The 25,625-nt window shown below is 45.0% G+C and overlaps 1 protein-coding gene across 3 annotated transcripts in view; it reads left to right on the forward strand.

The window, feature by feature from the left end:
• The window catches only part of LOC128826831 (GON-4-like protein), a 53,795-nt gene extending 28,190 nt beyond the window's left edge, over positions 1-25,605 (forward strand). For all 3 annotated transcript variants that reach the window (XM_054010332.1, XM_054010333.1, XM_054010334.1), the window contains 12 exons: positions 164-1,897; positions 2,466-2,727; positions 9,265-9,446; positions 9,850-10,047; positions 10,525-10,668; positions 11,138-11,281; positions 11,573-11,692; positions 12,045-12,158; positions 17,530-17,737; positions 18,691-19,519; positions 21,959-22,061; positions 25,103-25,605. In XM_054010332.1, the coding sequence (XP_053866307.1) occupies positions 164-1,897; positions 2,466-2,727; positions 9,265-9,446; positions 9,850-10,047; positions 10,525-10,668; positions 11,138-11,281; positions 11,573-11,692; positions 12,045-12,158; positions 17,530-17,737; positions 18,691-19,519; positions 21,959-22,061; positions 25,103-25,252 (4,188 nt within the window). In that variant the 3' untranslated portion in view covers positions 25,253-25,605. The remainder of the gene's footprint in view (positions 1-163; positions 1,898-2,465; positions 2,728-9,264; positions 9,447-9,849; positions 10,048-10,524; positions 10,669-11,137; positions 11,282-11,572; positions 11,693-12,044; positions 12,159-17,529; positions 17,738-18,690; positions 19,520-21,958; positions 22,062-25,102) is intronic.
• The last annotated feature ends 20 nt before the right edge of the window (positions 25,606-25,625 follow it).

A 25,625-nucleotide genomic window follows, 5' to 3' on the forward strand; every position in this document is an offset into this window, starting at 1 on the left:
GTCATCCTGTCAGCGTTTACAGTGGGCAGTAAATAAAATATACTTATTCATAAAGTGAATCAAAATAAGTCACTACCTCTTGCTCTGGAATAATTTTTTCTGTGTTGCCTGACGGTGGTAAGGGTCAGGGGACTTAAATAACTGAAGTTCTTGTCTCCTGCAGGCAAGTTTGTCCTCCATTCAAAGGGAGCTGAAGCAATTAGCAGAAGATGCTGGGGAGGCAGCAGGTTCACCCAGTGCAGAATCTGCTCTTTTGAGGGCAGAAAAAGAAACTTCGGAATCACAATGTGATGAAAAATACCCTCTGCTCATGCCCAAGGGAATAGTGCTGACACTGAAGCCTCTTGCCAACCGTTTCTCCAGGAGAGCTTGGAGGCGGCAAGGTTCTGCAGCCCTGAAGCCCCTACTCATTCGACCAAGTCCTTGTCTGCAGCCGAGTGCCAACACTATTAATATTCAGAAAGCTGCTGTAAAATTACCCCAATCGGAAGCTCCTCCTAGCAAAGTTGTGGTTCAAATTCCCCAGTTAATCCAGCCAGCTACAATTATGCAGACTATGCCAGGAATGCAGCATTTGAACATCCCTTCAGCAGTGAGAAGTGGCGATTGCTTTGAATTTCAAAGCGTGCTCTCCACTTTACAATCTGATTCCAGAACTTCTCTTCCAGCTGCTGTACCACCAGCACTAGTATCCTCAACCCCTGTGACTTTTCAGACAAAAATGATGCCAGCATTGACTGCCTCAAAAATCCGCAAACCTTGTGTCCGCAGGGGATACCAAAAGAAAAAGGGAACAAAATCCACTCCTCTGATAAAGGCTGCCCCTTTGATCCATCCAGCCCCTGTCATCTTTACGGTACCTGCTGCTACAGTGAAAGTGGTTAGTATTGGCAATGGCTGCAATATGATTCAGCCCATAAACACAACAGTTGGCAGGGGCTCTCAGGCTATTCCAATTACAACTTTATTGGTAAATCCCACCACCTTCCCATGCCCATTAAATCAGCCTCTAGTGCCCTCTTCTATTCCTCCCTTGATAGCCTCTCCTAACTCTGTAGGTCTTCCTGCTTCATCAACTGCTGAAGACAAAGAGCAGTTGAATCCAGTCACTTCCTGTCTTGCTCTCGATGAAAATTCTGTCCCCATAGCTGAGCCTAAAGTGGAACCCCAAGAGCTTTTCTCTTCATGTTCTGCCATCTCCCCCAAGAAGGAACACAGCACAGGTCCTGCTACTCCAGACAATGACAGCCAGGAGAAGGTTAAAGAGGGTGAGTGTTATAGTTGGATAGTTGTGGAGACAATGGAGAAGAAGGCCTTGGAGCCATTACCCATGGACCTCTTACCTCATTTGGAGGATTTAGGAGAAACAGTGAAAACTGAACCTGAAGATTCCAGTGATGCCCTTGAAGAAACAAACCCAACTCAGGAGAAGAAAAACTTGAATGCTGAAATAAAGGAGGAGTTCATACTGGATCTAGGGCAAGAGCTGGACATGGAGGTCGCATCTGAGCATCTGAGTGAACAGAAGACAATTAAAAAAGAGTGCACGTCCCATCAGGAGAAGGGACGAGATGTGGAGGCACCCACCCAGGATGAGCAGCAGTTGGAAGACATTGATACAGCTGGGGTGGAAATGAGCAATGAGTCTTCCAAGAATGCCTCTCATTCAACAGATGTTGATGCAGAGTTCAGTAGTCCATTGGGGAAACCAGAGGACTCATCCAGTGTGGATGGTCATTCTATGGGGACACCAGCTGGCCCTGAAGCAGTGGGAGAGAAGGACAGACAAGAAGAGGAAGAGGAGGAGGATTTTGATGATTTTACTCAAGATGAGGAGGATGAAGAAGAAATGTCATCAGCATCAGAAGAGTCCGTGCTTTCTGTGCCAGAACTTCAGGTAAAAACGTAGCAGCCTAGATAATGAATTCTGCAAATGAGATAAAGCCACACTTTGTAAGAACCATCTCATTGTGTATTTATATGGTGCCAACAGTGTGCATGGCATATTACAAATTAAAGGACCAACTCTTGTCCTGAGGAGCTTACAGACTAGGTTAGGTGCATAAATTGCAAATGACCAGGTTTCAATTCTTCTGGAGTTGTAATGGCTTCCTCAGCAGAGCTTGCTCCTTGTTTGTTCTGCGCACTTTGCAGAAATTATTTTTAATGAGAGTTCCCCAGGATAAATTAATTCAAACAAGCATAAAAAATAGAACTCTACCAAAGAAATACATGCAGTTTCACACTTATAAATGAATGTCGTATTACTTTGATTTTAGCAGCCATGTGGAGGCTGGCAGCTCCCGTTCCTGGGTTAGATGGTATCATGTCATGTTAATTATGTTAATCATTAGTTGGCAAGAACTAAGTTGATACCTTGGGTTAGTAGTTAGGATTACAACTAAATGAGGTAGTAGTTGAATGGCATACAAAGACTAATGATTTTTGGGTGTTTTGTTCTAAAGGAGACAATGGAAAAACTGACTTGGCTTGCAACGGAGAGGCGTCTGAGCCAGGAGGGAGATTCTGAGGAAGAGAATTCCCAGGAAGAGAACTCAGAGCCAGAGGAGGAGGAGGAGGAGGAGGGAGAAGGGGAAGGAATGGAAAGTTTGCAAAAAGAAGATGAAATGACAGATGAGATAGCTGAAGATGCAGCAGAGGAACCCAAATCTGCCTTCATTTTTACAAAGGTTGCCCCAGAGGTGGAAACCAACAGAATGCCACCAGGTGAGTTAATTATCTCTATATGGAGGTGTGACATTACTCAGGGTACAATCTGGACTGTTGAATAGCTGTGTCCCCTCAATTCTCCAACCTGAGGTGCCTTTTACACTGCTTCACTGTGAGAGCAACCACTCCTGGTCTGTTCACACACAGCCTTCAGCATGTAAATTACTCTAACTATACTGTATGAGTGCTATGGCTAGCCACTCTTGAGTTACACTGTTGAGCAACACCAAGCAAATTCCTAGTCACAGACTTTCCCCCAGAAATGTGCATCTTGTACTGCTTAGCCCTCTACTGGACAACACAAGCTCATACAAAGTCTGTCATTTTATTAATAGAAAATAATATGCACAAATCCTCTTATCTTAAATGGCATTTCCCAGACACTTCAGTCCAAGGACACTGGTTTAGATAAAGCAATAAACAAGTTTATTAACTTGTAATACTATAGAAAGATAGTTGTTTTAAGTAATGAAGCATAAAAAGTCAGAATTGGTAATAAGAAAATAAAAGTAAAATGTAACTAACCCCTATCTTAACAAGCTAAGTGAATTTTACGCAAAAGTCTCTCTCACCACATGCTTCAACAGTTTTACTGGCTGAATTTCTTTCAGACAGCATCCTTCCCTCAGGATGCTGTTTCTTTATTCCTCCCTTTCTTTCTACCCATGGCAGCCACAACATCTGAGGAATAATTTGAGGGATCTGTTCCCCATTCTTATGCTTTTTTCCCCTTCTTTGAGAATCATCTCCATCTGGGGTTCAGGAGACAGTCTGTGTTGATTGGAACCTCCTGAGTGTGTGTGTGTGTGTGAGAGATATATTGTGTGTGCACGTGCCCAGGTGAGTATAGTTACAAAATAATTCACAAGCAGCTCTATAGTGTGTGACAAAGTTCTGTCCTTGACTCCGTGGGTCCTGCATTTCCTGATGGATTTTGCTAACCTCAGAGGCTCACTGTGACCCTGCACATAGCCCTTCTCTCTCTAGAGGCAAGGGTCACAGTCTACTGAGCCATTTTCATCATAAGCCAGCAAGGGAGGTGAGGAGAAACAACCCTCCCTCGCACAGTCTCTGTTGTCTCCCAGTATCAGTGATTAATCAGGGAGGGGAGGGGGGAGCCCAGGCCCGCCCTCTACACCAGGCTCCAGCCCAGGGACCCTAAAATTAGCAGCTATGGAAGCTGACTTTTTGGAAATAGGATGTGTACAATTCCCTGGGTTACTTCCCCACAGCAGCCCCACATTCAATATCTTCTTCACAATTACCTCGGGGTCTCCTTCCTTGCACCTGATATGGATTTGTACTACTTCATTCCTCCAACAGCACAGCTCCCTCCTATAGCTCCAGCCACCCACACCACACTGACTAACTGGGAGGCTTTTAACTAGTTCCAGCCAGGCCTTGATTGGCTTCAGGTGTCCCAATCAATCTAGCTATCTCCACTGCCTTCTAGAAGGATCTTAATTGGCCCCAGGAGTCTTAATTAACCTGGAGCAACTGCCATTTGGTTACCATGGTACCAGGGATTTGTTTAGCCTGGGGCTAACATACCTGTTCCTCACTACTTTACTGTAGCCATCTGGCCTTGCCCCATCACAAGTGTTAATAAAACCCATTCCATGCTCTTCTTACGACATTCAGTTTCACATCAAGTCAATCTCATTACCTCTCAATTGAGCAGGTCCTCAGAAGAAAACTCATTCCAAGGCTTCTTGAGCTGAGATCACTATAATCTGCAGGCAAGGAATCACTATCATCTGGAGGCTAATTAAATACTTTGCTAAAGCCAGGCACACTTTGGGTATGTCTACACTATGGGATTACTCCGAATTTACAGAATTCGATTTTTGGCAACCGATTGTATAAAGTCGAGTGCATGCGGCCACACTAAGCATGTTAATTCGGTGGTGTGCATCCAAGTACTGAGGCTAGCATCGACTTCCGGAGCGTTGCACTGTGGGTACCTATCCTATAGTTCCCGCAGTCTCCCCTGCCCATTGGAATTCTGGGTTGAGATACCAATGCCTGATGGGGTCAAAAATTTGTCGCGGGTGGTTATGTGTAAATGTTGTCAGTCAATCCTCCCTCCGTGAAAACAACGGCAGACAATCATTTCGTGCCTTTTTCCCTGGATTGCCCGGGCAGACGCCATAGCATGGCAGCCATGGAGCCCGTTCAGCCTTTTTTCACTGTCACCGTATGCCTACTGGATGCTGCTGACAGATGCAGTACTGCAGCGCTACACAGCAGCATCCCCTTGCCTTTGCAAGTTAGCAAAGACGGTTACCAGCCATACTGTACCAACTGCTGCTTTGCAAGTTGGCAAAGATGGTTACCAGTCATACTGTACCATCTGCTGCTGTCATGGGTGCTCCTGGCCGGCCTCGGTGTGGTCAGTTGGAGGCGCCTGGACAAAAATGGGAATGACTCCCCAGGTCATTCTCTTCTTTAAGTTTTGTCTAATGGAGAGTCAGTCCTGCCTAGAATATCAGGCAAGCCTACTAAAGAACCAGAGAGACAAACGGGTCAGAGCCCCAGACATCCCGCAGAAATGATGAGCTGCATGCCATTCTAGGGGGAGCCCCTACAACAACCCCACCCGTTGCTTTCCTCCTCCCCCACCCCTCCCGGGCTACCTTGGCAGTTCTCCCCCCATTTGTATGATGACGTAATAAAGAATGCACGAATTTGAAACAACACTGACTTTATTGCCTCTGCAAGCAGAGATCAAAGGGGGGAGGGGAGGGTGGTTGGCTTACAGCGAAGTTGAGTGAACCACCATTCTGCACTTGCTCAGCCTATAGCTGAAAATGGGAATCTGTGATAAGCACTAGGATAGAAGTACATGCAGGACTGAATCTCCATTTGTGTGTGGGCCTTTGGTTGACACTGGTAAAATACAAAATGTCCTAGGATATGTATGTTGGGGGACAGTTCTAAACGGCAGCTTTATTTTTTTATTTGCAGCAAAACGTAGAGGTCCAAGTATCTGATTGTGAGCCCTGGGAGCAAGGGGTAGGCTGGGGTAGGTGCGACCGTGCAGTGCTGCCGACTGGGAGAGCAGCCTGAGGCAGAAGCCTCCAGCTGGCATGATGTTCCAGGCAGGACTGAATCTCCATTACACAAAACTTAAAGAAGAGAATGAACTGGAGTCATTCCCTTTTTTGTCCAGGCGCCCCCGACCGACCTCACCAAGGCCAGCCAGGAGCACCCATGTCTGCCCAGGCGCCCACGACTGACCTCACTGAGGCCAGCCAGGAGCACCCACGGGACGACGATGATGGTTACCAGTCATACTGTACCGTCGGCAAGGCAAGGGGATGCTGCTGTGTAGCGCTGCAGCACCGCGTCTGCCAGCAGCATCCAGTAGACATACGGTGACAGTGAAAAAAGGCGAGAAACAATTTTTTCCCCTTTGCTTTCATGGGGGGGGTGAGGGGAGCTGACTACATATACCCTGAACCACCCGCAACAATGTTTTTGACCCTTCAGGCATTGAAAATTCAAATGGTTTTCGGAGAGTGCGGGAACTGTGGGATAGCTACAGTTGTCAGTCGCCCCTTCCTCCGTGAGCATCCATTTGATTCTTTGGCTTTCTGGTACGCTTGTCTCAGCTCCTTAAGTTTCACACAGCACTGTGTTGAGTCCCTGCTGTGGCCTCTGTCCATCATGGCCTTGGAGATTTTTTCAAATGTTTTGGCATTTCGTCTTTTGGAACGGAGTTCTGATAGAACAGATTCATCTCCCCATACAGAGATCAGATTCAGTATCTCCCGTACGGTCCATGCTGGAGCTCTTTTTTTATTCTGGCTGTGCTGATCAGCGCTCCACGCTGGGCAAACAGGAAATGAAATTCAAAAGTTCGCGGGGCTTTTCCTGTCTACCTGGCCAGTGCATCCGAGTTCAGATTGCTGTCCAGAGCGGTCACAATAGTGCAATGTGTGATAGCTCCCAGAGGCCAATACTGTTGAATTGCAGCCACAGTAACCCTAATTCAAAATGGCAATGTCGATTTTGGCACTACTTGTCGGGGAGGAGTACAGAAATCGATTTTAAGAGTCCTTTATGTTGAAGTAAATGGCTTTGTTGTGTGGACGGGTGCAGGGTTAATTCAATTTAAAGCTGCTAAATTCGAACTAAACTCATACTGTAGACCAGGCCTTTGCAGAGAGCACCACATTAGCCAGGGTTTGTTTTTATCCAAATGTGTTTTCTCACTGCTCCATAGTCGGATCAAATGTAACAGCTGGGCAGCTAACCCCAGGCCAATCCAGGGGAAGGAGTAAAGGGGAGCTGAAATCAAGATAGCTACACCTTTTATCCGACTATGGAGCAGTGAGAAAACACATTTGGGTAAAAACAAGCCTTGGCTAATGTGCTGCTCTCTCCAAAGTGCACCTGGCTTTAGTAAAGCATTTAATTAGCCTCCTCCAACTTCTTTTCCTTGCCTGCAGATTTTAGTGATCTCAGTCCAAGAAGCCCTGGAATGTGATTCCTTCTGAGGGCATGCTCAGTTGAGACATAACAAGATTGACTTGGAGTGCAACAGAATGTAGTAAGAGCATGGGATGGATTTTATTAACATTCAGCTGCTTGAGAATGATTTTTTGACTATACATATTGGTGACTTTTTTCTCTGAATGTCACTGTAATCAGCAGTGAAGGTTGCTAGATTTGTCACTGGTTACTTTGACACTTATTTCTTCACTAGGAAGTCACTAAATCTAGTGACAAAGTAGCCAAGTTGGCAACACTTAACCAGGTGACAGTCCATTTGATTTTGTTGACACCTGGCTGAGGTATCAGTTTGCCTTTTGTCTCTGAGGAACTGGATTGTGGCTGCTTTTCTACACTTGGAACATGTCTTAGTAATGTCATAGAGTAGAATTTTATAACTTTATATACAATGTTACCACATGTATTTTACCGGGACAATAATGATCAGCAATGTATTGAGTTTTCAAACAATACCTCACAAGGTATACCTTATACAAAAATTATCATAGTCTTGTAAAAGGGGTGAACATAGGGGTACAGACTGTCACGGGGGGAAACAGAACTGGTCTGCTGCAGCAAAACAACAAATGTGTAATTTCCTCATGGTTTAACTGTGTTGTCTTGCTTTTGGAAAAGAGGCTTTGAGAAACAAGGGTCTACAAAAACAGTTCTCTCGCAGTGCCTGGGCCTTCCTGCAGTCCCCTCCTATCCATCCACTTGCAGTGCAGTTATACTCTGAAATGTGACTGCATAAATGAGATTGTGGGGTTCCCTGGTCTCTTTCTGGCCTTTACAGGTCATATTGTTTGAATGTACAAGTCACAAGATGAGTTTTCCGTTGGCTCATCTTGGGAACTGAAAAGTGATTGGGATTCTTTCTTCATCAGACATCACTGATAATAAAGATTCTGCAGTCAGAATGGAGCAGCTTATTCTGTGTAATTCAGAATAGAATCCAGATATGTTAGCAACACAGCGGAATCTGCTAACGAGACTAAAAAAGTCCCCCTGTAAGTGAAGTCAGTAAGTAGGACTCAAAACCACAGGGTTTAGGAATGGAGAGGAAGATAGAGCTAGTGATGCTGAAAATAACCCTAAGTCCAGCGGATCTGTGGGCTTCTGGCTTGTTTTTTTTTTTTTTAATTTGTTTTCTAAAAGCAGACTGCGCCTTCCCAGATTGTGAAGCAGGCTCAGGAAGAGGCAGAGACCTAGACCCTCATGAAGAATAATAATAATATAATTAATAATACCACCTAGATTTTTATATAGAGTTTTTCATCAGCAGATCTCAAAGCGCTTCACGGTCTTTAATGTAGTTATCCTCATGACACTCCTGTGAAGTATGGAAGTATTCTTATTCCCCTTTTACAGATGGGGAATGAGCCACAGAGAGGTTAAGTGACTTGTCCAAGATCACATGGGAAACCTGTGGCAGAGCAGGAAACGGCCTCTGTCTCCCCTAAGTCCTAGACTAGTGCCCTCATCACTGAAGCATCTTTCCTACTCTTCATCCCTTGTGATACGAGCTCTGTTGTGCCCTAACTCTCCAAATTATGAGAATGTGAGGCACATTAGTAACACGGATCAGATACACTGTACTCAGTTCATTCAGTCTCTGCATCAAGGCCTTGGACTGGTCTTTATCTCATGCTCTCTGCTAACTGGGTGTGATTGAGCTGTAAGTTTGGAAGGGATTCAGTGACTGTGAAAATGAAGCAAATGTTTCCACACTCTAAAGAAGAAATCTGTTCAGCTGACTCAATGGGATAAGGATACTCAATAAAATTTATAATACACAGTTCATTTCTCTCTTTACATTCATTTTCTGTGGTCTCCCACAAAATAAAGGGAAGATTATATGACCCATAAACACATTCCTTGCTCTGGCAGGACAGGAGTATGTCTGTGGGTCAGGGCCTAATGATGAATAAAAGGAAGGGAACCCTTTTCTGGCAGTCAGTATGGTCCACAGCACCAACAACGACGGGTTTTGCATTTCCCTGGAATGAGGAATTTACATGGGGACTGTGCTTTCAGATGAGAATGCCAAAGTGCCTGGGAAAAACAGGAACTCCCACAGAGCCAGGAATAAGAGGGGACGGACTCGTGCCAGCAAAGACACCTCCAAGTTGCTGCTGCTGTATGATGAAGAGATTCTGGAGAGAGATCCTCTCAGGGAACAGAAGGATTTGGCATTTGCACAGGCCTATCTGAACAGGGTAAGAATGAACAGGCTGACCTTAGAGCTTTGTCATCAGACTGAATGTGAGTCTTGTATTTCTGTTAAAATAAAGAAAATCAAATTGCTGGCATTTCCAGTTGGCATTTCCTGATAAATGTTTCCTCTGTAACAGAATTAACACCTGAGCCACTTAGCTGAAGAATCCATCCAGATCTGATGTGTTTCCAAAATTTGTAACCCACTTGGGATCACTTCTGTCTCTTGTGACCATTCCATGCTCCTGAATCTAGAGAATAATTAGTTTGTTGGTACAGCAATTTGAAAATGTGAAGTAATGTAGAAGTGCTGAGTATTGAAGAAGCTATTGAATCAACTTTTCTTTCCTCCTGAGTTTTCATAAGTGGGGAGAAAGTCTCATAACTGTCTGATGTGCTTTGCAGGTGCGCGAAGCTTTGCGGAATGTGCCTGGGAAGTATGAAGATTTCCTTCGTGTTATCTATGAGTTTGAGACCAGCACCCACAAGCCAACTGCTGTGGATCTGTATTCCACTCTCCAGACCCTCCTGCAGGAGTGGCCACAGTTGCTCACAGACTTTGCTGCCTTTCTTTTGCCTGAGCAAGCTCTGGAGTGTGGATTGGTAGGTAAAAGGGAAGAAGGAAACAGGAGAGTTTGAGAAGACAAATGTAGTGAACCTTGCAGGAATGGAGGAAGAATTAAGTATAGCGGTAGGGATAAATTGAATGGAGGTGCTAATTATTTAATTAACTTTTCCATAAGATCCTCCACAGAGCTGAGGAATGCTGCAGCATGATGCACAGCTACAGCCTTCCGTAACTTGGTATATCTGTAGATTTAAAAATCTGAACTGTTTTCAGTAAACGTGTGGCCTAGTTTAACTTCTGCACTGCACCTCTTAAACAGTTAGAGATTTGAAACCAGTTTTCAATCACTGCAGTATTCTGTTTGAGGCCCGCAGTCCACAGTCCTAAGTGAGTTGTAAAACTCTTGGCTGTAGCGGATATACTTTACGTAGCTTCTCAAAGCAGATTAGAAATGCCTGTAAATGTAGATTGGTGTATCCAGAGTGAAAAGGTCCTCCTTGTTCTCTGATCAGTTTGAAGAGCAGCAAGCATTTGACAAAAGCCGGAAGTTCCTCAGGCAGCTGGAAATCTGCTTTGCTGAAAATCCCACTCACCATCAAAAGATCATCAAAGTGCTGCAAAGCTGTGCAGACTGCCTCCCCCAGGACATTGCAGAGGTAACGAAACTTCTATAAATTCCCCTCCCCCTCAGCCAGCCCTGAGAATGCAGAGGTAGATACCCCATAGCGTTTCCCCCTCTGACTTTCAGATTGCAGTGGTATAACCAGCTCTGAGATACACCCCCCATCTGGAGTAAGAGCAGAGAGAACTGATCTATCATTACCTCCACAAGATTGTACAGCTAATTGGCACCTATGTATCTTCTCTTTCCCACCTTGCTTTTATCACCTTGCAGGTTGATGCTTTAGTTTGTCTCAAGTAACCTCTGCCTAAGATTTCTGGGGAGATTCTTCAGTGCCAGGATGATTCCTGGAAGTACTCTGATCCAAAAATGAACTACAGTACAGGTGGTAACACTGTGCCTGAGCTTTTGTTTGTTTCAAGCAAAGGATCTTGTTTGTTGCGCAGACCTTGAAGCCATTGCCATGTTCCACCATTATCTTACTCCAGAATTTTCTCCCACAGTTGAAGACCCAGATGTGGCAGCTGCTGAAAGGACATGACCACCTGCAGGATGAATTCTCCATCTTCTTTGATCATTTACGTCCATCAGCCAGCCGCATAGGAGACTTTGAGGAGATCAACTGGACAGAGGAGAAAGAGTATGAGGTGGAGACTCTTTCTCTAAACTAGGAGAGAGAAGTAGGAAGGCTTGGATCCCTCAGACTGAGAGTCTTAATAGGGAGGCGACAGACCCAGAAAGGAAGAGATGGGATAAAGTTCTGGGATTGTGGGTGGCTGGGGATGGTCGGGGTGGAAAATTCAAATTCTTTCAGCACTTGTTACTTTTGACATTATTGTGAACTTGTCACGCTGCCTTTGTAGGAGAGAGTATGAAAGCTCAGTCTACTGAAAGCTCCCCTTGTCGTGGTGGTAACACAGCCTCTATGCTTCTTTTAGTTTGATGGGTTTGAAGAGGTGTCGTTACCAGATGTAGAAGAGGAGGAGGAAACCCCCAAGATGCACACAGCCTCGAAAAATAAAAAGAGGAAAGAGATTGGAGGCCAGAACAATGACAAGGTGGGACTGGGATATCTGACTAGCCCACAGCATATGGCCTCTTCCATACTCCAGGCAAATACATGTCTAGGAAGACACATGTGTCTTTGTAGAAATGGTCCTAGTCTCTAAAGAGTTAGGCTACAGGATGAAAGGGATTAAAATGCTTCTGCCCAAACTTCACCTGCTTTGATCTCTGTTGGCAATTTACTTGCTTTAGTTCTTCCTGGGGGATGTCAGACTGGCCCTGCTCTGGCTCTTTTTGTGGACTGGCCAGCCTGTGATCTGCTTCTGTTTCGGTGTGCATGTGTTATCTGTGCAGTGCTCTGTGTGGATCAGAAAAGTCCATGTCAGCTGGTATGTTTATTTCCAGGAGATGGAGTGGGCGGATGGGGTGAAGGAATGTTCGTGCTCCTGCCATGAAGGGAGCAGTGACCCCAAACTAAAGAAGAGCAAGAGGAGGACCTGCAGCCATTCCAGCTGTAAGGTCAGTTGAAGGGGGCTGAGCACTGGGATGGTAGGGGCAAGGAACAGTTATACAGCATATCCCATTGTTTGGTGTCTGTTAATTCACCCAGGCTTGTTCTTCCTGTCTCCAGACTGTAATGTATTAAAACTAGGGCTGTCGATTAATCACAGTTAACTCATGCGATTAACTAAAAAAAATTAATCGCAATTAACAATATTAATCGTGATTAATCGCACTGTTAAACAATAGAATACCAATTGAAATTTATTAAATATTTGTGTATGTTTTTCTACATTTTCAAATATATCTATTTCAGTTGCAACACAGAATACAAAATATACAGTGCTCACTTTATATTATTTTTTATTACAAATATTTGCACTGTAAAAATGATAAACAGAAGAAACAGTATTTTTCAATTCACCTCAGTCAACTACTGTAATGCAGTCTCTATCACAAAAGTGTAACTTACAAATGTAGGGTTTTTTTGTTACATAACTGCACTCAAAAACAAAACAATGTAAAACTTTAGAGCATACAAGTCCACCCAATCCTACTTCTTGTTCAGCCAATCACTAAGAGAAACAAGGTTGTTTACATTTACGGAGATAATGCTGCCCACTTCTCAATTACAATGTCACCTGAAAGTGAGAACAGGTATTCGCATAAGAAAGGCCGTACCGGGTCAGACCAAAGGTACATCTAGCCCAGTATCCTGTCTACCGACAGTGGCCAATGCCAGGTGCCCCAGAGGGAGTGAACCTAACAGGTAATGATCAAGTGATCTCTCGCCTGCCATCCATCTCCATCCTCTGACAGACAGAGGCTAGGGACACCATTCCTTACCCGTCCTGGCTAATAGCCATTAATTGACTTAACCACCATGAATTTATCCAGTTCTCTTTTAAACTCTGTTATAGTCCTAGCCTTCACAATCTCCTCAGGTAAGGAGTTCCACAAGTTGACTGTGCGCTGCGTGAAGAAGAACTTCCTTTTATTTGTTTTAAACCTGCTGCCTATTAATTTCATTTGATGACCCCTAGTTCTTGTATTATGGGAATAAGTAAATAACTTTTCCTTATCCACTTTCTCCACATCACTCATAATTTTATATACCTCTATCATATCCCCGCTTAGTCTCCTCTTTTCCAAGCTGAAGAGTCCTAGCCTCTTTAATCTCTCCTCATATGGGACCCGTTCCAAACCCTTAATCATTTTAGTTGCCCTTTTCTGAACCTTTTCTAGTGCCAGTATATCTTTTTTGAGATGAGGAGACCACATCTGTACGCAGTATTCGAGATGAGGGCGTACCATCGATTTATATAAGGGCAATAATATATTCTCAGTCTTATTCTCTATCCCCTTTTTAATGATTCCTAACATCCTGTTTGCTTTTTTGATCGCCTCTGCACACTGGGTGGACATTTTCAGAGAACTATCCACGATGACTCCAAGATCTTTTTCCTGACTTGTTGTAGCTAAATTAGCCCCCATCATATTGTATGTATAGTTGGGGTTATTTTTTCCAATGTGCATTACTTTACATTTATCCACATTACATTTCATTTGCCATTTTGTTGCCCAATCACTTAGTTTTGTGAGATCTTTTTGAAGTTCTTCACAGTCTGCTTTGGACTTAACTATCTTTAGCAGTTTAGTATCATCTGCAAACTTTGCCACCTCACTGTTTACCCCTTTCTCCAGATCATTTATGAATAAGTTGAATAGGATCGGTCTGAGGACTGACCTTTGGGGAACACCACTAGTTACCCCTCTCCATTCTGAGAATTTACCATTAATTCCTACCCTTTGTTCCCTGTCTTTTAACCAGTTCTCAATCCATGAAAGGACCTTCCCTTTTATCCCATGGCAGCTTAATTTACATAAGAGCCTTTGGTGAGGGACCTTGTCAAAGGCTTTCTGGAAATCTAAGTACACTATGTCCACTGGATCCCCCTTGTCCACGTTTGTTGACCCCTTCAAAGAATTCTAATAGATTAGTAAGACACGATTTCCCTTTACAGAAACCATGTTGACTATTGCTCAACAGTTCGTTTTTCTATGTGTCGGACAATTTTAGTCTTAACTATTGTTTCGACTAATTTGCCCGGTACAGACGTTAGACTTACCGGTCTGTAATTGCCGGGATCACCTCTAGAGCCCTTTTTAAATATTGGCGTTACATTAGCTAACTTCCAGTCATTGGGTACAGAAGCCGATTTAAAGGACAGGTTACAAACCTTAGTTAACAGTTCCGCAACTTCACATTTAAGTTCTTTCAGAACTCTTGGGTGAATGCCATCTGGTCCCGGTGACTTGTTAAGTTTATCAATTAATTCCAAAACCTCCTCTTGTGACACTTCAATCTGTGACAGTTCCTCAGATTTGTCACCTAAAAAAGCCAGCTCAGGTTTGGGAATCTCCCGAATATCCTCAGCCGTGAAGACTGAAGCAAAGAATCCATTTAGTTTCTCTGCAATGACTTTATCGTCTTTAAGCGCTCCTTTTGTATCTCGATCATCAAGGGGCCCCACTGGTTGTTTAGCAGGCTTCCTGCTTCTGATGTACTTAAAAACATTTTGTTATTACCTTTGGAGTTTTTGGCTAGCCGTTCTTCAAACTCCTCTTTGGCTTTTCTTATTACATTCTTGCACTTAATTTGGCAGCGTTTATGCTCCTTTCTATTTGCCTCACTAGGATTTGACTTCCACTTTTTAAAGGAAGTCTTTTTATCTCTCACTGCTTCTTTTACATGGTTGTTAAGCCACGGTGGCTCTTTTTTAGTTCTTTTACTGTGTTTCTTAATTTGGGGTATACATTGAAGTTGGGCACTGTTGTAGCTGGTGTTGCAAGTTTTTTACGTGCCAGATGTGCTAAATATTCATATGCCTCTTCATGCTTCGGCCATCGTTCCAGAGGACATGCTTCCATGCTGATGATGCTCATTAAAAAAATAATGCGTTAATTAAATTTGTGACTGAACTCCTTGGGGGAGAATTGTAGGTCTCCTGCTCTGTTTTACCTGCATTCTGCCATATGTTTCATGTTGTAGCAGTCTCGGATGATGACCCAGCACATGTTCATTTTAAGAACACTTTCACTGCAAATTTGACAAAATGAAAAGAAGATACCAATGTGAAATTTCTAAAGATAGCTACAGCACTCAACCCAAGATTTAAGAATCTGAAGTGCCTTCCAAAATCTGAGAGGGATGAGGTGTGGAGCATGCTTTCAGAAGTCTTAAAAGAGCAACACTCTGATTTGGAAACTACAGAACCCAAAACACCAAAAAATAAAATCAATCCTCTGCTGGTGGCATCTGACTCATGATGATGAAAATGAACATGCGTAAGTCCGCACTGCTTTGGATTATTGAGCAGAGCAGTCATCAGCATGGACATATGTCCTCTGGAATGGTGGTTGAAGCATCAAGGGACATATGAATTTTTAGTGCATCTGGCATGTAAATATCTTGCGATGCCAGCTACAACAGTGCCATGCGAATGCCTGTTCTCACTTTCAGGTGACATTGTAATTAAGAAGTGGGCAGCATTCTCTCCCGTAAATGTAAACAAACTTGTTTGAGCGATTGGCTGAACAAGAAGTAGGACTGAGTCGATTTGTAGGCTCTAAAGTTTTACATTGTTTTTATTTTTGAATTCATTTTTTTTTGTACATAATTCTACATTTGTAAGTTCAACTTTCATGACAAAGATTGCACTACAGTACTTGTATTAGGTGAATTGAAAAATACTATTTTTGTTTTTTTTACAGTGCAAATATTGGTAATAAAAAATAAATTCAAAATGAGCACTGTACACTTTGTATTCTGTGTTGTAATTAAAATCAATGTATTTGAAAATGTAGAAAACATCCAAAAATATGTAAATAAATACTATTCTATTGTTTAACAGCGCGATTAATCACAATTAATGTTTTTAATCGCTTGACAGTCCTAATTAAAACAAAAATCCAAAGGGGAACCACCAAAATAAACACCTCCCTCTTATGAGCTCTAACTGTACTAACCTTTCTCTTCCCATACACCTTCCATTCCCTTTTACTATTCCCCCCCCCCCCTTGCTGTGTTACATAACTGAGATTTTTGTGCTCTTCCAGGACAGAGGTAAGACTGTGTGGAGGAAGCTTGTTTAGACACTATGTGAGCTGAACCTTTATGTGTTCATGGATTTAGAAGTTTGGTTTCCTAAAGACAAAGTACATAAACCACAAAGTTGAAGGCTAAGTCTGGACTGGAGGATAGTGAGGGTTCTAGGAAAACGCAGTCTAGATTAATTTATTCTAAGAATGGGTGCACAACTGGTTGAAAGACTGGGAGAGCGTATCTAGCATGGTCTCTCAGAGGTCAGTCCTTGGTCTGATATTATTCAATATTTTCATTAATGACTTGGATAACGGAGTGGAGAGTGTGCTTATCAAATTTGTAGATGACATGAAGGTGGGAGGGGTTACAAGTACTTGGGAGGAGAGGACTAGATTTCAACAGGATCTTGACAAATTGGAGAATTGTTCTGAAATCAAGATGAAATTCAAAAAAGACTAGTGCAAAGTACTATTCTTAGGAAGCAAAAGTCAAACAGATACAAAATGGAGAATAAGTGGGAGGCAGTAGTACTGATTAAAAGGATCTGAGTGTTATAGTGACTCACAAAGTGACTATGAATCAACAATGTAATGCAGTTGCTAATATCATTCTGGGGTATATTAACAGGAGTGTCATATGCAAGACATGGGAGATAATTGTTCCACTCTGCTCAGTATTGGGGAGGCCTCAATCAGAGTACTGTGACCAGTTCTCGGACCACACTTAACATGTGGACAAATTGGAGAAAGTCCAGAGGAGAGCAACAAAAATGATAAAAGATTTAGAAAACTTGACCTGTGAGGAAAGTTTAAAAAAAAACAGGGCATGTTTAGTGTTAAGAAAAGAAGACTGAGTGGGGACCTAATAACAGTCTTCAAATATGTTTAGGGCTGTTGTAAAGAGGACGGTAATCAATTGTTCTTCCTGTCCACTAAAGGTAGGACAAGAAGTAATTGGCTTAATCTGTAGCAAGGGAGATTTAGGTTAGGTGTTTGGAAAAACTTTTATTGATAAGGGAAGTTAAGATCTGAAATAGGCTTCTAAGAGAGTCTGTGGAATCCCCATCATTTAGGTTTCTAAGACCAGGTTGGACAAACGTGTGTCAGGGATGGTCTAAGTTTACTTTGTCCTACCTCAGTTCAGGGGGCTGGACTTCGTGACTTCTTGAGGGCCCTTCCAGCCCCATTGTTTCTATGATTCTACACAAGGGCTGTGGTGCTATGGGTTGGTCAGATACCCTGAGAGTCTGTTTGTAATCTATAAAGTTCTTATTCTGATCTGCAGGTGTGTGATAGCAAATCCTATAAAAATAAAGATTCTCAAGAGCTCACTAACAGCCTGACTCAACGAGAGTTGAGCCCTCAGCTTGAAGAGAAGGAGCTTGGGACATGTAAGGAGCCTGCAGAGGAGTCTCTGGAGTACAGGGATGAAGTGGAGAATGGCCAGAGCAGAACAAAAACCATGTCTAGGAAAGCAGACTCCCTGTCTTCAGGTCTGTGAATGTCATATGCATGGGCAACTGTCACTGTGTAAATTTTGCAGACAAATTGGGATGGGTCTTAAGTCTAAATGCAGATTCATTGAGGTTAAAATGAGGATGATTAGAAATAGTTGTTAATTCAGCTCCTTCCATGTGCCTCCCCTTGGCTCTAGGTGGCCTAAATACCCAATCTACGAAGTATACCTGCCCCCATGTCAGTCATCTTAGCCCACCTGAACAAAGAGCCCCCGTCAAATCTAAACTATTCTGCTGGATTGTTCGTGAAACTCTCCCCTCCATGGGACTGGAGAGCCTTCCTGCCACCTCCACAGAATTACTAACTTATGTAAGCTCTCCTTACCAGCACACTTTTCCCTGCACTTCCATCTATCCAGAGAACTTATTTATTCTCCCTTCCCCTCCCTCCCCCCCGATCTTAACACAACAATTCAAACCAGCCTCCTCCCAGCCTTCCTTTAAATTATCTCCTCCTTGGTTCTGTGTCAGACACACAGAATACACTGGCAGTGTAAATACACTAAGGAGGCATACCCATCCTGGCCATAAGTGCAGTAGGATTACAATTTGCTGGGGGAGATTCTGGGGCCAAGTTCAAAGGTTCTAAGTTTGTGTATCATGATGCCTAGCATATATGGCGCTGCCATCTTGTTTTCCATGTTTCACTATTAAGGGGCAGGCAGCACCTAGTCCACACTGGGATACTAGCATGTGTAACACCTTTTTACAGGCACGGGATATTCAGAGCCTCGCTAGCTGTGATTTACCTCTGCACCCAGCACTCTTACACAGTAACATACCTAGGGAAACTGCACTGGGGAGTGATCTGTGCAAAGCACAGCAGAGGTTAAAACTGTGTTCTCTGGTTTACAGCACTTTGTGCTCCAATCTAAAATCTCTGTCCTTCAGAAGTTCCTCCTCCTAATCTTGTGGGGTTTCTTGGGCAGGATCTCAACTAGAAGGACAGTTGATCTGCTGCAGAGGCGTGTCTTCTGAAGGAGGATTGCCAAATAGCAGGGTCCTAGAACTGAGCTCTACAGGAAGCCCTCTGTGCTCTGCAAAAGCTGGGGTCACTGCTGTTGTGGACACTGTAAAAGAAAGTCAAACTGGAATTACTGACTCTGGATTTAATATAAAGCTGCCTCAACAGAACAAAAGCAACCCTTATGGTCTAGGAAGTGATAGTGAGACAAGATTAAACCAGAGATGTGGAGGGACTGGTGAGGGTTCCCTTGGCCTTGCCAAGCATGTTTTAGGGTCTGATTTAGCTACAAGGACAGGCTGCACGGGAGCTGATCATTTCCCTGGAATGCGCTCGCAACAGAATGTAGCCCTTCAGTTCAAGTCATCAGTTAAACCTGGACACGCTCCTTCAAAATCAGGAGGGAGAGAAATGGAGAGATTGTCCTTCCCTCTGAAAGGAAAACCTGAAGTGAGGAGGAATTGGTTGGGAGCAGTTAGAAAACTCAAGCTGAAGATACTGGATCAGAGCTCCCACTTGCAGGTCCCCAGTGATCGTGTACTATCAGAAGCAGATGGTACTGGCTGCACTGGAGTCTCTCCTTTTGACCAGGAATCACAGAGCAGATTAAAGTCAAATAAAAGTAACTGCTGCTTCGAGGTGCAGCAACTGTCTGAAGAGCTGGAATGTAGAGCAGTTCCTTCCGACAAGGGGGAAAGGGAAGATGAGCAGCAGCAGAAAATCATGGAAGCCACCGTGTGTGCAAAGAATAGCAAAGTCAGCTCTACTGGGGAGAAGGTTGTTCTCTGGACCAGGTATGTCCTCATGCATCATATTTTATGTTCCTGTTATATTGTGTCTGCAGTGGCTCATCTCTCAGCTGCTATAGGTTCCCTTTTTTCCGTCTTGCTGTCTCCTGTTCCTGATGTCTTTCCTTGTGTCTTCTCATCTATCTTCGTCTTGCTCTCCAGTCTAGTTTCTTACTAGAGCAGCCGAGAACAGCAGCATAACACTTTTTTCATCCCAGCTGTTAAACATACTGCCTTGTTTCAGGCAGGTTCTAATAATAAGCCCAAAACTTTGGGCTGGAAAAGAAGGGGGTTTTCTTTAGGAGCCCCCCTGTGCATGGGTGGCGCATGCACTGCTGGCTTGGGGAGGCTAGTCCCGCCCCTTCTGCCCAGGGCCCTGCCCCTTCTGCCCAAGGCCCCACAAGAGCCAAGCCCCCCTTTCCCCTCCCGCTGCGGCCACCGGCCCAGTCCCACAGCTAGCCCCCCCCAGCCACAAAGGAGCACTGGGAGGGCAGGCGGCAGGCAGCGCCAGCCTGGGGTGGGGTGGGGTGGGGCAGGCAGGTGGGCAGTGCGCGGCCCCAACCCCAGAACACTGGGGGGCTGGACTTGGAGCCGAGAGGACTACTGGAGCCGTAGCCGCACTCAGGGAGCATTGCGGCAGGGGGTGGGGTTATGCCTGGCTATTTGGGGAGGCAACGCCTCCCCTGCCTATGCAACCCGCTGCTTATGCACCTGCCCATGAAAGGCTAAGCACAATGCCTGAAGCTGGCCATCACCAGTGTGTGGCAGCTCTTGAGAGAAACACTTAGGGTGCGAGCCATGAAGATGCCCAAGTCCTAGTTTTAGGCACACCTGCTATTCATGAAAAACTTGCTTGGCTGTTGCCTAACTCTTGCACCTAAATTTACTCAGTGCCCAACTTTTTCTTTTTTTCTCTTGGGCCATGTGTGCTGCAGCCTCACTCTAGGCAGTGAGGCACCTGTCTCCTGCATATGCATGTACACAGCTACCCTATTATAGGCATCTGGACACCTGTGTCCCACCTAAGCCTCAGCGTGATTCACAAACAAGGAAAAAATAGGTGTGTGGCTGCCCAAGTTGTAAGCAGGGGACCCAATCTGGTAGGTCGCTGTAACGGAGTAGGGAGTGGGACGGATTGACCTGGGAATGTTGCGTGGGAGTTTTATTGAGACTGTCTGCATTGGTGATGGGATACCAGGGCGACGATATCTGAGCATGTAACCTGAGCCCAGGAGGGGGGTTGAGGCCCGGAAACTGGACAAAGGCTTGGGGAGGAGCTGGGGGCGGTGGCTGGAGGGGTTTCAGTTTTAGAGCTGGCTGGAGAAGCAGAGGAAACCCCAAAGCTGAGGAATAAGCTCCTTACCCTCTGGGGTCCTGGTTGTACTTACAAGTTCTGTTTGGGACTGTGTTCCTGTTGTCTAATAAACCTTCCACTTTACTGGCTGGCTGAGAGTCACAGTGAATCGCGGGAATTGGGGGTGCAGGGCCCTGACTTCCCTACACTCCGTGACAGTGGCCTCTGAGCAGGCCTACCAGATCCAGCCTCTCTGGTGAGTTCATACATATCCCTGGTGGGAGGATCTCCCTTATAATCTTTAGCCTAGGGGCCAAGATACTCACCTACGATGTTAGCTATCTTTACTTCAAGTCTCCTGTCCTCCTAAGGGAGAGAAGGAATATGAACAGGGATTTGCCACCTCTCAGTTGAGTACCCTAACAACTAGGCTATGGACTATGCTCATGTAGCACTCCCTCAGTCTCTCCTATTGAAGTTCCACATTAATTAAACTATGGAATACTTAAACTAAGCTAGAGAATGTAAGAGACACTCTATAGCCGAGCCTAGCATACTCGTGTGAGGTGGGAGATCCCTGCTCAAATCGCTTCTCCCTCAGGAGGGGAAGAGGGGGTGCCTCCTACATTTTGGATGCGTACCTTATCCACTAGGCTAAAGATTGCAAGGGCAGTCTTGCCCCTCTTCAGCCCCCCCCCCCCCCCAGCTGTTTTGTTTCAAATCCTGTACACAACTTAAGCAGCCAGTCACAAATCTTTCTCCATTGTGTGGCTCACTAGCAGAGCTAGATGTCTTCTGTGCAGCCCAGACTTGGTTTCCTATCTCTGAAAGAGCTCTGGCTGGTATTTCCTAGTGGCTAGTTTAGGTGGCTCCTGGCCTATTGTGCTGGCTTTGTGAGGTGCAGTCGAAGGTTCCCCATAGGTGGCTAACTTGGGCTTTGGGGATTGCAGAGGAGTTCCTGTGATTTTTTTCTAAGCACCTAAAAGTTAGACACCACAATGCTCAGCATTGCAACAACCTGAGTCCCTTTGTGCGTCCCACCCTGACTCAGGTTGAAGTGCACTGATGGTTTTTTTTTTCATACTTGAGGTGGCTGTAGGGTCAGTCTCCTGCTCCAAGCTGTGTCCATAACTGTGGTGTATTGCTTACAGGGAGGCCGACCGTGTCATTCTTACCACCTGCCAGGAGCGAGGAGCCCACCTGGAAACCTTCAGTGCCATCTCACAGGAACTAGGCAATAAAACTGCTAGTGAGGCAAGTGCTTGTATGAGAGAGGGGTGCAGATCATTTTGAAAGCTGTTAAGAAGGGGTTTGCAAACTGGGGGGTGGGGGGAGTCATGACTTCTTGGGCTGTCATGAGATTATGTGGGATGCGGGGGTTGAACTGTCAGCCTCCACTTCCAAAACCTGCTTTGTCTCCAGCATTTAGAATAGTATTCAATATAAAAAAGTCATACTCAGAGGCTTGGTGTGTGAAAGGGGTCACCAATACAACATTTTGAGCACCACTGCTTAAGGTAGTGGCTTTCAAACTGTGGATCGTAACCTAGTACCGGGTCACGGAATGTAAAGCACTGGGTCATAGACTCTGGTCAGCACTGCCAGCCGGGCTGTTAAAAGTCCCCTTGGTGGTGCTGCCCGACTAGGGCAGGCTAGTCCCTACCTGTTCCCACACCGCATTGTGCCCCAGAAGTGGCCAGCAGCAGGTCCAGCTCCTAGGCAGGGGGGCCATGGAACTCTCTGCATTGCCCCATCCCAAGCACTGGCTCCGCACTCCCATTGGCTGGGAAGCTCAGGGGGCAGTGCCTGCAGTTGAGAGCTGCTTGCATGCCCCCACTTAGGAGCCGGACCTGTGCTGGCCACTTCTGGGGTGCAGCGCGGTCCATGGTGCCAGACAGGTGGGAAGTCTGCCTCTGCACCCCAGCTGCGCTGCTGACTGGGAGCTGCCAGAGGTAAGACTCATAGACTCATAGACTTTAAGGTCAGAAGGGACCATTATGATCATCTGGTCTGACCCCCTGCATGCTGCAGGCCATAAAACTGTCCCTACCCCTTCTCTGGACTCTGCTGTTGAAGTCCCCAATCCTGTGTTTTAGTGACTTCAATCGGCAGAGACCCTCCTGCTAGTGATCCCTGCCCCATGCTGCGGAGGAAGGCGAAAAACCTCCAGAGGCTCAGCCAATCTACCCTGGAGGAAAATTCCTTCCCGACCCCAAATATGGCGATCAGTAAGACCCCGAGCATATAGGCAAGAGTCTCTAGCCTGACCCGTTAGCCATTAAACTATTTACCTACCATTGCTTGGTTTTCCTTGACTACTATGTTTTACCATTAAACCATTCCCTCCATAAACTTATCTAACTTAATCTTAAAGCCAGACAGGTCTGTCACCCCCACCGTTTCCCTCGGAAGGCTGTTCCAATATTTCACCCCTCTGACGGTCAGAAACCTTCGTCTAATTTCAAGCCTGAACTTCCCCACGGCCAGTTTATATCCATTCGTTCTCGTGTCCACATTAGTACTAAGCTAGAATAATTCCTCTCCCTCCCTTGTATTGATCCCTCTAATATATTTAAAGATAGCAATCATATCCCCCCTCAGCCTTCGTTTTGTCAGACTAAACAACCCAAGCTCCTCTAGTCTCCTTTCATACGACAGGTTTTCCATTCCTCTGATCATCCTAGTTGCCCTTCTCTGCACCCGTTCCAGTTTGAGTTCATCTTTTTTAAACATGGGAGACCAGAACTGCACACAGTACTCCAAATGAGGTCTCACCAGCGCCTTGTACAACAGAAGCAGGACCTCCTTATCCCTACTAGATATACCTCGCCTAATGCATCCCAAGACAGCATTGGCTTTTTTCACCGCCACGTCACATTGTCGACTCATAGTCATCCTGCGGTCTACAAGGACCCCTAGGTCCTTCTCCTCTTCCGTTACTTCTAACCAATGCATCCCCATCTTGTAACTAAAACTGTTATTAGTCATCCCCAAATGCATCACCTTACACTTTTCACTATTAAATTTCATCCTATTTCTGATACTCCAATTCACAAGCTCATTCAAGTCTCCCTGCAGAATATCCCTATCCTCCTCCGAATTTACAACGCCTCCCACCTTCGTATCATCTGCAAACTTTATCAGCCCACTCCTGCAATCGGTTCCGAGGTCAGTTATAAATAGATTAAATAAAATGGGTCCCAAAACTGAACCTTGAGACACTCCACTAGTAACCTCCCTCCAACCTGACAGTTCACCCTTTAATATGACCCACTGCATTCTCTCCATTAACCAATTCCTTATCCACCTCTGGATTTTCATATCGATCCCCATGTTTTTCAGTTTAACCAATAATTCCTCATGGGGTACAGTATCAAACGCTTTACTGAAATCCAGGTATATTAGGTCCACCGCATTTCCCTTATCTAATAAGTCCGTTACTTTCTCAAAGAAGGAGATCAGATTCGTTTGGCACGATCTGCCCTTCGTAAAACCATGTTGTAATTTATCGCAATTGCCATTAAGCTCCAGGTCCTTAACTAGTTTCTCTAGTAAGCCTGTACTCCAGCCCTGAGCCCCCCCAATTCCCTCATCTCTGGCTCCATTCCAGAGCCTGCACCCCCAGCCTAGAGCCCCCTCCCACACCCTGAACCCCTCATTCCTATCCCCACCCTGCAGTCCTCACCCCTGGACACCAGTCCTAAGCCCCTCCCGCAGTCCAAACTCCTCATCCCCAGCTCCTTTGGGTCACGACCATCAACAATTTTCTTCAAGTGGGGCACCAGAAAAAAAGTTTGGAAACCACTGGCTTAAGGGACTGAGAGATGGTTACTGCATTAGCCTGGGTGCCAAGCCTACCTTGTGCCACAAAACGGAAAAAAAAAGTCCACCTGCATAGCTTATCAGTTGCTGCAGAAGAGTGCTGGGACTAATTGCACAAGGTTTTAGAATTTAGGATGGTGGTGCACTGGCAGAGTTGTGAGCTGTTCAGAGATGTAACTAACTCCTGTGGTTTCCCACCCTCATTTACTAGCCTAAATCCCTGATAGGCTGATTGTGTAAAGGCTTTGCCTTGAGGAAGGTCCCTGATGTTCCACACACAGTTTGCTATTAACATTAGATAATTAGCTCAACTCTGTAACTTGACTGCTTGGTTCCTGGGTCCTTTGATGGGATTGGTGTGTGTTAAATACTTCTGTTTTCATAGTAATGTCCAATCTTGGTGTTATGGATGGGTGGGACCTACAGACCCCAGTGCATGAGTCATTTAATCACAACTCTCTCTATATGGTCAGGTGTCCCACCGGTTCAGGGAATTGATGAGGCTCTTCCATACCTCCTATGATGGAAGCTCTGAGGATGAGGAAGATGCAACAAGCACCAGCAATACTGACCAGCTGTCAGATAAGGATCTGCTCCTCTCTGAAGAAGAACAGGATGACTAAACACATTTGTGCTGGTGGACAAACTACACTTGTGACATTGTCATTAGGTACTAGCCAGTTTGCTGCTAGAGGGATGGTCTGGTAGAGGCAGGAATATTTGCACAGGACTAACTTAAAATGGCACCTTACTTTTTGGGATAATCTTGCTACATGTATAACCAATTCAATTTCATTTCTGCAGGAGCACAGGTCTAATGTTTGACACAAAATTAGTAGAATGATGTTACTCTGGCAGCTTTTCATTCTGCAAATGTGACCTGCATGACTAAAAGGGGAAAATTTATAAAGACTCCATTGGGGCTAGGCCCTAGCTCCCAACCCCCTGCCTCTGTGTAATAAAGATTTAAATTGAACATCCTAGTGATTTATTGCA

Source organism: Malaclemys terrapin, chromosome 21, assembly GCF_027887155.1.
Source record: "Malaclemys terrapin pileata isolate rMalTer1 chromosome 21, rMalTer1.hap1, whole genome shotgun sequence".
Classification (NCBI taxonomy): domain Eukaryota; kingdom Metazoa; phylum Chordata; order Testudines; family Emydidae; genus Malaclemys; species Malaclemys terrapin.